The sequence below is a fragment of the Myxine glutinosa genome, chromosome 1 (assembly GCF_964187855.1).
Source record: "Myxine glutinosa chromosome 1, kmMyxGlut1.1, whole genome shotgun sequence".
In the NCBI taxonomy this organism is placed as follows: domain Eukaryota; kingdom Metazoa; phylum Chordata; class Myxini; order Myxiniformes; family Myxinidae; genus Myxine; species Myxine glutinosa.
In genome coordinates, this window is record NC_136261.1 from 218,316,091 (window position 1) to 218,330,319 (window position 14,229).

At 45.5% G+C, this 14,229-nt stretch overlaps 2 protein-coding genes across 7 annotated transcripts in view; one reads left to right on the top strand and one right to left on the bottom strand.

The window, feature by feature from the left end:
• On the top strand, positions 1-11,838 carry LAMTOR4 (late endosomal/lysosomal adaptor, MAPK and MTOR activator 4). 3 transcript variants are annotated; one of them, XM_068126989.2, is made up of 4 exons: positions 1-242; positions 10,147-10,224; positions 10,349-10,481; positions 10,584-11,838. In XM_068126989.2, exons 1-4 carry the CDS (start codon positions 240-242, stop codon positions 10,679-10,681), a joined length of 312 nt encoding a protein of 103 aa, XP_067983090.1. In that variant the 5' UTR covers positions 1-239; the 3' UTR covers positions 10,682-11,838. The 3 variants fall into 3 exon arrangements, with proteins under 3 accessions (XP_067983090.1, XP_067983098.1, XP_067983082.2); XM_068126997.2 differs by having other exon boundaries at positions 233-373; XM_068126981.2 differs by lacking the exon at positions 1-242 and adding an exon at positions 7,134-7,847.
• The window catches only part of TRAPPC14 (trafficking protein particle complex subunit 14), a 19,908-nt gene continuing 16,466 nt past the window's right edge, over positions 10,788-14,229 (bottom strand). For 2 of the 4 annotated variants that reach the window (XM_078783690.1, XM_068126968.2), the window contains exons 9-11: positions 12,764-12,909; positions 12,477-12,649; positions 10,788-12,312 (exon numbers count right to left, since the gene is read on the bottom strand). In XM_078783690.1, coding sequence (XP_078639816.1) covers positions 12,168-12,312; positions 12,477-12,649; positions 12,764-12,909 — 464 coding nt within the window. In that variant the 3' untranslated portion in view covers positions 10,788-12,167. Of the gene's footprint in view, positions 12,313-12,476; positions 12,910-14,229 lie in introns of all 4 variants that reach the window. The other 2 variants (XM_068126959.2, XM_068126951.2) reach the window with 1 other exon arrangement.

Below are 14,229 nucleotides of genomic sequence, written 5' to 3' on the forward strand. Positions count from 1 at the left end.
GATTGTGGGCGGGATTAATGCCTAAGAGTGACGTTTTCTCTGCAGCTGTACTCGAGGTCGACCCGGAAGTTAATTTCCTGATCAGGAAGTGATCATCTTCCTGTTTGGTTATTTATTGACCTGTGTTATTGTTCATCGTAACTTGATTTTACTTTTGTTTGTTTTCTAAGGTTTAACCAATACTGGTGGAAAAATACAACTGTTCACATTGTTTGCTTCGGATAAAAAACACACCGGTGATGGTAGGTTTGCGAGCTGGTTTGATAGTTATAAATATTATTGAACATAATTGTTTTTATTATCCGTGCAGTTTGAAATGATCACGTGATTCGGCCGTGCAGTCGATACACTCTTATTTGCACTCGGAGTGAAGGTTTGACGAACTTTGGAATTGGCAACACGTTAAGCTGGTTGTCCCGGCTGCTAGCGTTAGTTAGTGTACGTTAAATATGTAACGATGTAGACTGGTTTAGGTTGATGTAATGAGCTGAGCGATGCCGAGTAAGGAGTGAAGAGCTGATTGTGTGATACCGAGTAAGGAGTGAAGAGCCGATTGTGTGATGCCGAGTAAGGAGTGAAGAGCTGATTGTGTGATGCCGAGTAAGGAGTGAAGAGCCGATTGTGTGATACCGAGTAAGGAGTGAAGATCCGATTGTGTGGTACGGAGTAAGGAGTGAAGAGCTGATTGTGTGATGCCGAGTAAGGAGTGAAGAGCTGATTGTGTGATGCCGAGTAAGGAGTGAAGAGCTGATTGTGTGATGCCGAGTAAGGAGTGAAGATCCGATTGTGTGGTACGGAGTAAGGAGTGAAGAGCTGATTGTGTGATGCCGAGTAAGGAGTGAAGAGCCGATTGTGTGATGCCGAGTAAGGAGTAAAGAGCTGATTGTGTGGTACGGAGTAAGGAGTGAAGAGCTGATTGTGTGATGCCGAGTAAGGAGTGAAGAGCCGATTGTGTGATGCCGAGTAAGGAGTGAAGAGCTGATTGTGTGGTACGGAGTAAGGAGTGAAGAGCTGATTGTGTGATGCCGAGTAAGGAGTGAAGAGCCGATTGTGTGGTACGGAGTAAGGAGTGAAGAGCTGATTGTGTGGTACGGAGTAAGGAGTGAAGAGCTGATTGTGTGATGCCGAGTAAGGAGTGAAGATCCGATTGTGTGGTACGGAGTAAGGAGTGAAGAGCCGATTGTGTGATGCCGAGTAAGGAGTGAAGAGCTGATTGTGTGGTACGGAGTAAGGAGTGAAGAGCCGATTGTGTGATGCCGAGTAAGGAGTAAAGAGCTGATTGTGTGGTACGGAGTACGGAGTAAGGAGTGAAGAGCTGATTGTGTGATGCCGAGTAAGGAGTGAAGATCCGATTGTGTGGTACGGAGTAAGGAGTGAAGAGCTGATTGTGTGATGCCGAGTAAGGAGTGAAGAGCTGATTGTGTGATGCTGAGTAAGGAGTGAAGAGCTGATTGTGTGATGCCGAGTAAGGAGTGAAGAGCTGATTGTGTGATGCCGAGTAAGGAGTGAAGAGCTGAGCGATGCCGAGTAAGGAGTGAAGAGCTGATTGTGTGATTCTGAGTAAGGAGTGAAGAGCTGATTGTGTGATGCCGAGTAAGGAGTGAAGAGCTGATTGTGTGATGCCGAGTAAGGAGTGAAGAGCTGATTGTGTGATGCCGAGTAAGGAGTGAAGAGCTGAGCGATGCCGAGTAAGGAGTGAAGAGCTGATTGTGTGATTCTGAGTAAGGAGTGAAGAGCTGATTGTGTGATACCGAGTAAGGAGTGAAGAGCTGATTGTGTGATGCCGAGTAAGGAGTGAAGAGCTGATTGTGTGATGCCGAGTCAGGAGTGAAGAGCTGATTGTGTGATTCTGAGTAAGGAGTGAAGAGCTGATTGTGTGATGCCGAGTAAGGAGTGAAGAGCTGAATGTGTGGTACCGAGTAAGGAGTGAAGAGCTGATTGTGTGATACCGAGTAAGGAGTGAAGAGCTGATTGTGTGGTACCGAGTAAGGAGTGAAGAGCCGATTGTGTGGTACCGAGTAAGGAGTGAAGAGCTGATTGTGTGATACCAAGTAAGGAGTGAAGAGCTGATTGTGTGATGCCGAGTAATGAGTGAAGAGCTGATTGTGTGATGCCGAGTAAGGAGTGAAGAGCTGATTGTGTGATGCCGAGTAAGGAGTGAAGAGCTGATTGTGTGATGCCGAGTAAGGACTGAAGAGCTGATTGTGTGATGCCGAGTAAGGAGTGAAGAGCTGATTGTGTGGTACCGAGTAAGGAGTGAAGAGCTGATTGTGTGATGCTGAGTAAGGAGTGAAGAGCTGATTGTGTGATGCCGAATGAGGAGTGAAGAGCTGAGCGATGCCGAGTAATGACTGAAGAGCTGATTGTGTGATGCCGAGTAAGGAGTGAAGAGCTGATTGTGTGATGCCGAGTAAGGAGTGAAGAGCTGATTGTGTGATGCCGAGTAAGGAGTGAAGAGCTGAGTGTGTGGTACCGAGTAAGGAGTGAAGAGCTGATTGTGTGATGCCGAGTAAGGAGTGAAGAGCTGATTGTGTGATGCCGAGTAATGACTGAAGAGCTGATTGTGTGATGCCGAGTAAGGAGTGAAGAGCTGATTGTGTGGTACCGAGTAAGGAGTGAAGAGCTGATTGTGTGATGCCGAGTAAGGAGTGAAGAGCTGATTGTGTGATGCCGAATGAGGAGTGAAGAGCTGAGCGATACCAAGTAATGACTGAAGAGCTGATTGTGTGATGCCGAGTAAGGAGTGAAGAGCTGATTGTGTGATGCCGAGTAAGGAGTGAAGAGCTGATTGTGTGATGCCGAGTAAGGAGTGAAGAGCTGAGTGTGTGGTACCGAGTAAGGAGTGAAGAGCTGATTGTGTGATGCTGAGTAAGGAGTGAAGAGCTGATTGTGTGATACCGAGTAAGGAGTGAAGAGCTGATTGTGTGATGCCGAGTAAGGAGTGAAGAGCTCATTGTGTGATGCCGAGTAAGGAGTGAAGAGCCGATTGTGTGATGCCGAGTAAGGAGTGAAGAGCTGAGCGATGCCGAGTAAGGAGTGAAGAGCTGATTGTGTGATGCCGAGTAAGGAGTGAAGAGCTGATTGTGTGATGCCGAATAAGGAGTGAAGAGCTGATTGTGTGATGCCAAGTAAGGAGTGAAGAGCTGATTGTGTGATGCCGAATGAGTGAAGATCCAATTGTGTGATGCCGAGTAAGGTGTGAAGAGCTGATTGTGTGACGCCGAGTAAGGAATGAAGATCCGATTGTGTGATGCCGAGTAAGGAGTGAAGATCCGATTGTGTGATACCGAATGAGGAGTGAAGATCCGATTGTGTGATGCTGAGTAAGAAGTGAAGAGCTGATTGTGTGACGCCGAGTAAGGAGTGAAGATCCGATTGTGTGATGCCGAGTAAGGAGTGAAGAGCCGATTGTGTGATGCCGATTAAGGAGTGAAGAGCCGATTGTGTGATACCGAATGAGGTGTGAAGATCTGATTGTGTGATGCTGAGTAAGGAGTGAAGAGCTGATTGTGTGATACCGAATGAGGAGTGAAGAGCTGATTGTGTGATGCTGAGTAAGGAGTGAAGAGCTGATTGTGTGACGCCGAGTAAGGAGTGAAGATCTGATTGTGTGATGCCGAGTAAGGAGTGCAGAGCCGATTGTGTGATACCGAATGAGGAGTGAAGATCCGATTGTGTGATGCTGAGTAAGGAGTGAAGAGCTGATTGTGTGACGCCGAGTAAGGAGTGAAGATCCGATTGTGTGATACCGAATGAGTGAAGATCCGATGTATGATGCCGAGTAAGGAGTGAAGATCCGATTGTGTGATACCGAATGAGGGGTGAAGATCCGATTGTGTGATGCTGCGTAAGGAGTGAAGAGCTGATTGTGTGACGCCGAGTAAGGAGTGAAGATCCGATTGTGTGATACCGAATGAGGAGTGAAGATCCGATTGTGTGATGCCGAGTAAGGAGTGAAGATCCGATTGTGTGATGCCGAGTAAGGAGTGAAGATCCGATTGTGTGATGCCGAGTAAGGAGTGAAGAGCTGATTGTGTGGTACCGAGTAAGGAGTGAAGAGCCGATTGTGTGGTACCGAGTAAGGAGTGAAGAGCTGATTGTGTGATACCAAGTAAGGAGTGAAGAGCTGATTGTGTGATGCCGAGTAATGAGTGAAGAGCTGATTGTGTGATGCCGAGTAAGGAGTGAAGAGCTGATTGTGTGATGCCGAGTAAGGAGTGAAGAGCTGATTGTGTGATGCCGAGTAAGGACTGAAGAGCTGATTGTGTGATGCCGAGTAAGGAGTGAAGAGCTGATTGTGTGGTACCGAGTAAGGAGTGAAGAGCTGATTGTGTGATGCTGAGTAAGGAGTGAAGAGCTGATTGTGTGATGCCGAATGAGGAGTGAAGAGCTGAGCGATGCCGAGTAATGACTGAAGAGCTGATTGTGTGATGCCGAGTAAGGAGTGAAGAGCTGATTGTGTGATGCCGAGTAAGGAGTGAAGAGCTGATTGTGTGATGCCGAGTAAGGAGTGAAGAGCTGAGTGTGTGGTACCGAGTAAGGAGTGAAGAGCTGATTGTGTGATGCCGAGTAAGGAGTGAAGAGCTGATTGTGTGATGCCGAGTAATGACTGAAGAGCTGATTGTGTGATGCCGAGTAAGGAGTGAAGAGCTGATTGTGTGGTACCGAGTAAGGAGTGAAGAGCTGATTGTGTGATGCCGAGTAAGGAGTGAAGAGCTGATTGTGTGATGCCGAATGAGGAGTGAAGAGCTGAGCGATACCAAGTAATGACTGAAGAGCTGATTGTGTGATGCCGAGTAAGGAGTGAAGAGCTGAGTGTGTGGTACCGAGTAAGGAGTGAAGAGCTGATTGTGTGATGCTGAGTAAGGAGTGAAGAGCTGATTGTGTGATACCGAGTAAGGAGTGAAGAGCTGATTGTGTGATGCCGAGTAAGGAGTGAAGAGCTCATTGTGTGATGCCGAGTAAGGAGTGAAGAGCCGATTGTGTGATGCCGAGTAAGGAGTGAAGAGCTGAGCGATGCCGAGTAAGGAGTGAAGAGCTGATTGTGTGATGCCGAGTAAGGAGTGAAGAGCTGATTGTGTGATGCCGAATAAGGAGTGAAGAGCTGATTGTGTGATGCCAAGTAAGGAGTGAAGAGCTGATTGTGTGATGCCGAATGAGTGAAGATCCAATTGTGTGATGCCGAGTAAGGTGTGAAGAGCTGATTGTGTGACGCCGAGTAAGGAATGAAGATCCGATTGTGTGATGCCGAGTAAGGAGTGAAGATCCGATTGTGTGATACCGAATGAGGAGTGAAGATCCGATTGTGTGATGCTGAGTAAGGAGTGAAGAGCTGATTGTGTGACGCCGAGTAAGGAGTGAAGATCCGATTGTGTGATGCCGAGTAAGGAGTGAAGAGCCGATTGTGTGATGCCGATTAAGGAGTGAAGAGCCGATTGTGTGATACCGAATGAGGTGTGAAGATCTGATTGTGTGATGCTGAGTAAGGAGTGAAGAGCTGATTGTGTGATACCGAATGAGGAGTGAAGAGCTGATTGTGTGATGCTGAGTAAGGAGTGAAGAGCTGATTGTGTGACGCCGAGTAAGGAGTGAAGATCTGATTGTGTGATGCCGAGTAAGGAGTGCAGAGCCGATTGTGTGATACCGAATGAGGAGTGAAGATCCGATTGTGTGATGCTGAGTAAGGAGTGAAGAGCTGATTGTGTGACGCCGAGTAAGGAGTGAAGATCCGATTGTGTGATACCGAATGAGTGAAGATCCGATGTATGATGCCGAGTAAGGAGTGAAGATCCGATTGTGTGATACCGAATGAGGGGTGAAGATCCGATTGTGTGATGCTGCGTAAGGAGTGAAGAGCTGATTGTGTGACGCCGAGTAAGGAGTGAAGATCCGATTGTGTGATACCGAATGAGGAGTGAAGATCCGATTGTGTGATGCCGAGTAAGGAGTGAAGATCCGATTGTGTGATGCCGAGTAAGGAGTGAAGATCCGATTGTGTGATGCCGAGTAAGGAGTGAAGAGCTGATTGTGTGATACCAAATGAGGAGTGAAGAGCTGATTGTGTGACGCCGAATGAGGAGTGAAGATCTGTGTGATGCTGAGTAAGGAGTGAAGATCCGATTGTGTGACACCGAATGAGGAGTGAAGATCCGATTGTGTGACACCGAATGAGGAGTGAAGATCCGATTGTGTGATGCTGAGTAAGGAGTGAAGATCCGATTGTGTGATACCGAATGAGGGGTGAAGATCCGATTGTGTGATGCTGCGTAAGGAGTGAAGAGCTGATTGTGTGACGCCGAGTAAGGAGTGAAGATCCGATTGTGTGATACCGAATGAGGAGTGAAGATCCGATTGTGTGATGCCGAGTAAGGAGTGAAGATCCGATTGTGTGATACCGAATGAGGAGTGAAGATCCGATTGTGTGATGCCGAGTAAGGAGTGAAGATCCGATTGTGCGATACCGAATGAGGAGTGAAGATCCGATTGTGTGATGCCGAGTAAGGAGTGAAGATCCGATTGTGCGATACCGAATGAGGAGTGAAGATCCGATTGTGTGATGCCGAGTAAGGAGTGAAGATCCGATTGTGTGATGCCGAGTAAGGAGTGAAGATCCGATTGTGTGATGCCGAGTAAGGAGTGAAGATCCGATTGTGTGATGCTGAGTAAGGAGTGAAGATCCGATTGTGTGATACCGAATGAGGGGTGAAGATCCGATTGTGTGATGCTGCGTAAGGAGTGAAGAGCTGATTGTGTGACGCCGAGTAAGGAGTGAAGATCCGATTGTGTGATACCGAATGAGGAGTGAAGATCCGATTGTGTGATGCCGAGTAAGGAGTGAAGATCCGATTGTGTGATACCGAATGAGGAGTGAAGATCCGATTGTGTGATGCCGAGTAAGGAGTGAAGATCCGATTGTGCGATACCGAATGAGGAGTGAAGATCCGATTGTGTGATGCCGAGTAAGGAGTGAAGATCCGATTGTGCGATACCGAATGAGGAGTGAAGATCCGATTGTGTGATGCCGAGTAAGGAGTGAAGATCCGATTGTGTGATGCTGAGTAAGGAGTGAAGATCCGATTGTGTGATACCGAATGAGGGGTGAAGATCCGATTGTGTGATGCTGCGTAAGGAGTGAAGAGCTGATTGTGTGACGCCGAGTAAGGAGTGAAGATCCGATTGTGTGATACCGAATGAGGAGTGAAGATCCGATTGTGTGATGCCGAGTAAGGAGTGAAGATCCGATTGTGCGATACCGAATGAGGATTGAAGATCCGATTGTGTGATGCCGAGTAAGGAGTGAAGATCCGATTGTGCGATACCGAATGAGGAGTGAAGATCCGATTGTGTGATGCCGAGTAAGGAGTGAAGAGCTGATTGTGTGATGCCGAGTAAGGAGTGAAGAGCTGATTGTGTGATGCCAAGGAATTATGCTTTGCCAGGAAGTTTGTCCAAACATTACCTGTTTTGTTGAGTTCAGATTTGGTTATGTTGTCTGCCCAAAACGCTTTGCAGTGAGATTTATCATTTGCGTGGCTGATGGCGAATTCGCCTTGTGTATTTTCATTCATTCACGAGGGTTGGAGGGTAAGTGATGTAGATTTCTCCAAGTCCAAAACTATTCACAGGTCATTGAGTGACAGACTTTTTTTAGTTCGGTCTCCAATTCCCCCCTCCCCCAAGTTGTCAGATTTGCTGCAGCAGCCCACGTGTTGCATGGTTGGGAAAGAGCTTTATAAAGGGGGACGCCAACCAGCCTAGGTGTTGCAATGATCAGTGTCTGCAATGAGCCCGGGAGGTCGGCGGTTTGAACAGGCCGATGGCTGAGTCATACCAAAGACTTTAAAATGGTACGTGCTGCTTCCTTGCTTGACACTCAGTATTTTAACAGGATAGAACACGGACAACCAACCTTTGTGGACAATCATTGCATAAGCTATGATGGGCCGAATAGCCTCCTCCGATATTGAAGTTCTTTGGAAGGGAACCCAAATATTTGTATTTAAATCGAGCTGGATGTCAGATCCATGTCGAAAGCCCAGCATATTTCCAGATAGACTCCTGCAATAACTTTGATGAGGTTCAGGCATCTGTATTTTTCTGTAACACAACAACCCAAGGCAGTGTTCTCGGCAAAAAGGTGACTGACTCTTCTGCACAGATTCATCCCATGTCGTCTTCACTTATCCCACCCTTCTTCCCACCCTTCGTACACTGCATCCTGCGGTGAGACAGTTGCTCTGAAACGACTTGCTTTCTCCTCCTGGAAAAGAAAATTAGAACAAACACAACTGCAAATCATTCCAGAAAGCCCCCAACAAGCGTGTGTCTACTCTCAGGGAGACAGAAAACAACATCTGAACAACCTCAAGGGTAAACTTTCAAACCCTTAACTACAGACCTATCGGCTTGCTTCCAATCATCAGCAAGGTCATGGAATCCATCATCGCATTTGACATCAAATCATTCCTTTTTCTCCAATGGCCTGATCTCAGATCATCAATTCACATTCAGACCCAGTAACAATACCTTGGACAGGGTACTTCTAATCTTACAACAATGGTGGAGGTCCTCAATATCAAACATGAGATCAGGACCACTCTCTGGACATATCTTGTGCTTTCGATAGTCTGGCATCCCACCTTGCTCTCCAAACTCTGCATGTGGCATACAAGTCCAACTGTACTCCTGGATTCGTGACTTTCCCCACTGTCTTAGTCCTCAAGGCTGGAGTGACCCAAAGCAGTGTTCTGGGCCTGGTCCTATTGCTAATCATCATCAATGATCTCTCTGACTCTCTGGAAAATCCCCTTTATCTATTTGCTGATGACTCCATCCTCTGCCATGACATCCCTCATCCTTCAGACAGGTAGGCTGCAGCCTCTTCCCTCTCTTCAGACCTTGAATAAATCACAAGTTAGTCAAACACTTGAAATACTGTATGTATGTCTTTCAATCCTGACAAATGTCACACTCGCACTATCTCTCTCCAAAAGGACCATCTGGTAATCCCCCTCCCTCGTACCTACACCCCACCAGGTTTCTGCAGGGTGCATGCGGTTCCACCATCAACCACCTTCTGGTGAAACAACCTAAATCCAGGATCATTGCTCACCTCCGCTCATTCGTTCCTCTTTTCTTTTTTTTCCCTCTCTCGCCTGCAGAGCCAACTTCCACATTCTCTTCAATCTCATTCTTCCCTCCAGGTCTTCAAGACAGCTGTTCACCACCATCTCAGATCATACCCATCCCAAACCATGATCTTTTCTACCCCCGTTAAACAACCCCCACATCTTTCCAAATTTCCGTTCTTTCCTTCCGTTTCCTTCTGTATTTATCTTGTTCATTTGTAGGGTGCACAAGGTTTTAGGTGATTTGGGTTAGGGGGGGGGGGGGTATGAGGGGTGGGGGACTGCAATTCTCTCTGTGTATGGCATAGTGCTACTTCCAGAGGAAGGGGTTATTACAAGCCGTCACAAAATGCATCAATTCTGGGGGAATTAACCCATCCGTAAAGCCGTGCTCTTCACTAGTAAAACCGTAATTTGTCCTTTGATAATGTCTGATGATGCCGACCTGCATTGCTGAGGATGATAAACATCAGTTGCACTTCCTTGTGGTGTAGTTTGGAATTATTGAGGATTTAATCACGTGTTACATCATGGGCTTCACGTGGTGAACAGATAGGTCTTGTATTTTATATCCATGGGTGGAGGGAGTAGGTAGGAAGCACCTTTAGAGGCCATTTTCCCCCGCAGGGCGGGGGTTGGCCTTTTTCGGGCACCATGGTCTCCTTTTTGAAGCTATCTTTTATGGCCGGATGCCCTTCCTGCCGCCAACCCTGTTAGTCGCCTCTTGCGACACACAGGGAATTACCAGTGAACTGGTACTCAATTTGTCGACCTCGGAAGGGATGACATGCTGAGTCAGCCCCCCTGGCATTAACTCAGTAATCGACCGGGATTCAAACCCAGGATCCTAGGATCCCAAGCCGGCACCCTAACCGCTAAGCCAACACCAGGCTGGCTGGAGGGAGTAGGTAGAGAAGAGGAAATGGAAAAAATATAAATTGTGTAATCCAACAAATGTTGACCTGAAATTTATCAAAAGCCAAAAGTGATTTGTAACTTTTACCCTTTTCTGTTTTAGGCAATGGTGGTTCATGGACTTGAGAACATCCCGGAGCAGACTGGCTGTTTGGTGATGAGTGAGGATGGGGTATTGGCGGTGAGATAATCCTGAATTCCAAGAGATCGTAATGTCAGCGATTTGCTAACAAACCAAAACCATTTGATGAACTGTTGAAACTGTGGCTCATATTTCTCTTTCGGTGGCTTTCACATTCACCCAGTCCTCTGGGGAGTTGGAAAACGATGAGCGGACGGCAACGCTCCTGCTGGAACTCGTGCAGACTGCAGCACGGCTGCCTCATCCTGCGTCGACCAGCTTTTCTGACGAGACATCTCCATTCAATCGCATATCGGGTGAGAATTTTTCATTTTTTAGTTATCTATTCTCACCCCCATCCCACCAAGTATGATCCATGTTGACATACCATTTATGTGTTTTCTTTTTCCCCTCCATAGTGGTATTTGGAGAAAGCACCTTCATTTTAACTGTCTGTGCTCAGAAGGTGTTTGTGGTGAAGAAGAATAACCAACCCCAAGAGTCCCCTGCTATCTGATCATATGCACCTGAAACATGTACCCTCTTCTTTCATTCAGCAATTCCAAATAATGCTAACTGTTTTACCTTCTCCGAACGCTGCAATTAATGTCACACCAGTCAGATTGTTAATCGGCCTCCTGTTTAATTCATGTGACATGAAATGTTCAATGTCATTGTAAACAAAGAAAATGCTCAGTTTATTTGAACACGTAAAAACACATCCTCAGCAAAATGGCACTCTGTGCGGAACTAATGACGCGGGATTGTTTGGGCGCACGGTGGATGTATGTTCCAGCACAGAACCTAGATAAGTTGATGGGTCGCTAATATGTTATTTTCAGTAAAGCTGAAAATGTGGTTTCCTGTAACAACTTCTTTTTTTGGATCGAAGACATGCGCAATCACTATTATAAATGCAGAATGCCGTAGATGTTAAAATGCTGCCCATAGTTTACTTTAAAACTTTAACCACGTCAATCTTGTGTGTAAGAACCGACATCATTAGGAAAAAATCATTTTGCCTCTAGGGCCAGCAGCAGGGTAAAAGAGGGATTTCAAAACAATAAAGATCACATATGGCCTGCTGTGGGGGTATCTAGATGTATTTTTTAACCTTTTTATCTATTCTCAAGACTTGAGGGCCTCATTTTTGTTGTGGGACATAAATTTTATTATGAAGAGCCAAAGTGATGGGAATTGAAAACTTTCAGCAACCCCCTCACTTTTTCAGGCCATACAAAAATATAAAATAAATAAATTAAGGTACCTGCTTCTGAAGCATTGGACGTACATGTATGTAAAATACAACCACAAAAAGTTTGCATTTTAATGTAATCACGTCAAGTCTTGGGCTGTAAAACAATAGTTCATGAACATTTTGGTTCATTATGGCCTGTTAAAGTAAACAACATAAATTACAACTCTCTTCTGGTACTACAATGGCATGGCATTTCCTGGTTGATCGCACACTAATAATTACATTGTCTCAGCACCATATTTTGTTGTTTCGATACGTCCGGTTCAGTATTTGCAAGAATGGACAGTACTGCACGAATACCTGTCGCGTCGAAAATATAAACCTCGAGTGCACGCACGTTCACGAGAGCTTGACGTGTGCGGCAAGCGAAAGCCATCTGATTATTTCTGTGCAAATAAAAACGTTTATTAAATCTACACTTTGTGCTGAAGCGATGAAACGTTTGTTGCTCACAGTACCCTTAAAGACATTCATCAGCTCGTTATTAAAATTAAAATCTATTTTAAAATAAAAAGGTTTCACCATGCTCTTAAAAGTAACATCATTTGGGGCTTGTGCCTGCAGCAGTAGAAATGCAAATAAAAATGTAATAAATAAATTAGGTCAGTAGTTGCATCATGCTGCAATCACACATAGTGCAGACAAAAATGAACAAGGGGTGGGGGAGTAAGGGAGACAATGCATGGGTGAGTAGGAAGAAGTGATGAAGAGTATGTAGGTCTGTGTGTGTGTATCTTTGTGTGTGTCAGGTCGAGTCAATGGCTAGAACCTTGCAGGAACGTTTAGCGATCTTGTCAAGGCAAAGTGCATGCCTCTCTGGGGCTGCAGGCATCGGTCGTGGCGATGAGACCGGTGGGGTGATCGCCCTCCGCTCCATGGCACTACCAGTCCTGAAAGCAACAAGTGGTATGACAGTTTAATTAACCAAATTATCACTTCTAGACCATTGATTGTTGGTAGGGGGTTGGGGTGTGTTTGTAGTTTATGGTGCTGGAGGTTTGAGTTAACAGTGAGTGGTTAACTAATAGTTATCTGATGCATTTTGAGGTGAGACCTGGTGAACTGGCCATTCCGAGGGAGCTGCTGGTGAGAAAAGGACTGAGAGCGACCGAGGCCCGAATGTAGCTCTCGCACCATGGGAGATGACGGGCTGGCTTTTCGAGCTGTAGGGACCATAGGTCCAGGAGCTGCTGTGAACTGCAACTTCAGGCGCATCTGCTGACTCAGCTTAAGGGAATTGAATGATTGCAGGGAGAAAAAACAAAACCAGGGAAAAATGTGAGGGTGGGAAACGAGGAGAGCTTTGGAAGGGTTAGGTGAGGGCGAGCGGAAAGCACTGACCTCAAAAAGTCCAGTCCGCAGGGCCTGAAATCCAACAGTGAAAGAGAGTGCAGAGCCTTTCCGAAAACAACCCAGGTGATTGGTTGGTGTGTGACAAATGATGGGCATGACAGCGGAACCTCCCATTTGAGCTTCCACCTTTCCTTCTGTAAATAACAGGTTTTTGATTAAACAAACAAGAATGCTTTAAACCTCCATTTATGTAACAACTCTATCCTTGTGCTCAAAGACCATCAAGTTTAGGAAGATTACAGCATATAGTTCTTTTATAAGATGATTGAAGGAAAACTACTTCAGCAGCATAGACAAGCTCACAGTGAGGCCTCAGCAGAGCCTTAAAGTTGCCTCGAAGGGGTGTTGCAAAACATTTTACCTTCCCCCCCACCCCCCCCTGCAATCATTATGTAATGTACTTGTACTACCATAGGTGTCACATCACCGTGCACAACTGCACTCTTCACAGTTCCTGAAAATTTGCAAAATAAACTGGAGGGAGAATTGCTTTGCAATACATATCCCCTACCGAGTCTCAGTTCAATATCAGTAAAGATCCCTTTGTTTGGGCGGCATATAATGCCACGTTCGGTGCCTGAAAAAACCCCCGATGCACATACATGAAGCAAAAGCATGCGTACCATATGGCTTATGTACATATATGATAGATTGTGGTTATATACTTGTGTTCCAAGAGGTAGATGGCTTTAATCAGAATTTTAGGTAAGGATGGTTTAACAAGCTTACTCTCTGTAAACAAAAAAAAAGAAGAAAAAAAAGTGCCAATTCCAAAAAAGCACCTTTTTATTTTTCTGGGTTTTTTTTTTTTTCATTTTTAGCTCACCTGGAATGAAGTTCAAGGGAGCTTATGCAATGGCGCGTCGTCAGTCCGTCCGTCCGTAAACACTTAACTTCTTGTCCGAAACCGCAGAAGGGATTGTGACCAAATTATATTTGCTGTGTTGCGACTAAACTTTGTTCACGGCATTAAACAGTGTCCTTGCGTTTTATACTTCTCCCCCCCCCATTCCCACACCACCTCCCCCCAATAGTCAGGTTCACTATGTTTTTTCGTTCAAAATTTTGGTAGATTAGCAAAACTATACATTTTTGGAATATTCAGAGCATGAGGAATCCAAAAACTAATGTTTACATTTGCGTAGACACCTTTGCGAAAATGACACTCAGGACAATGATGAAGATCTGTAAAAGCATATTCCTGAACGGTATAGACCTCGTAGATCCTGTGTATAGGACTTGTAGTTCAATCTGATACTACCTATAACTTCCTATAACAACCTATAACTTCAAAGGACTTGCAATATCATGTATTATGTAATACAGTTATATCACAAATATAAAGACAATGGTTTTCAATTACCTTTGTTTGTTGCTTTTCTATAATCCTGAGCACTATTTTGAGGCCTTTATTGGATTCCTTGACCCAGAAAACATAGGATTAGCATATTTAA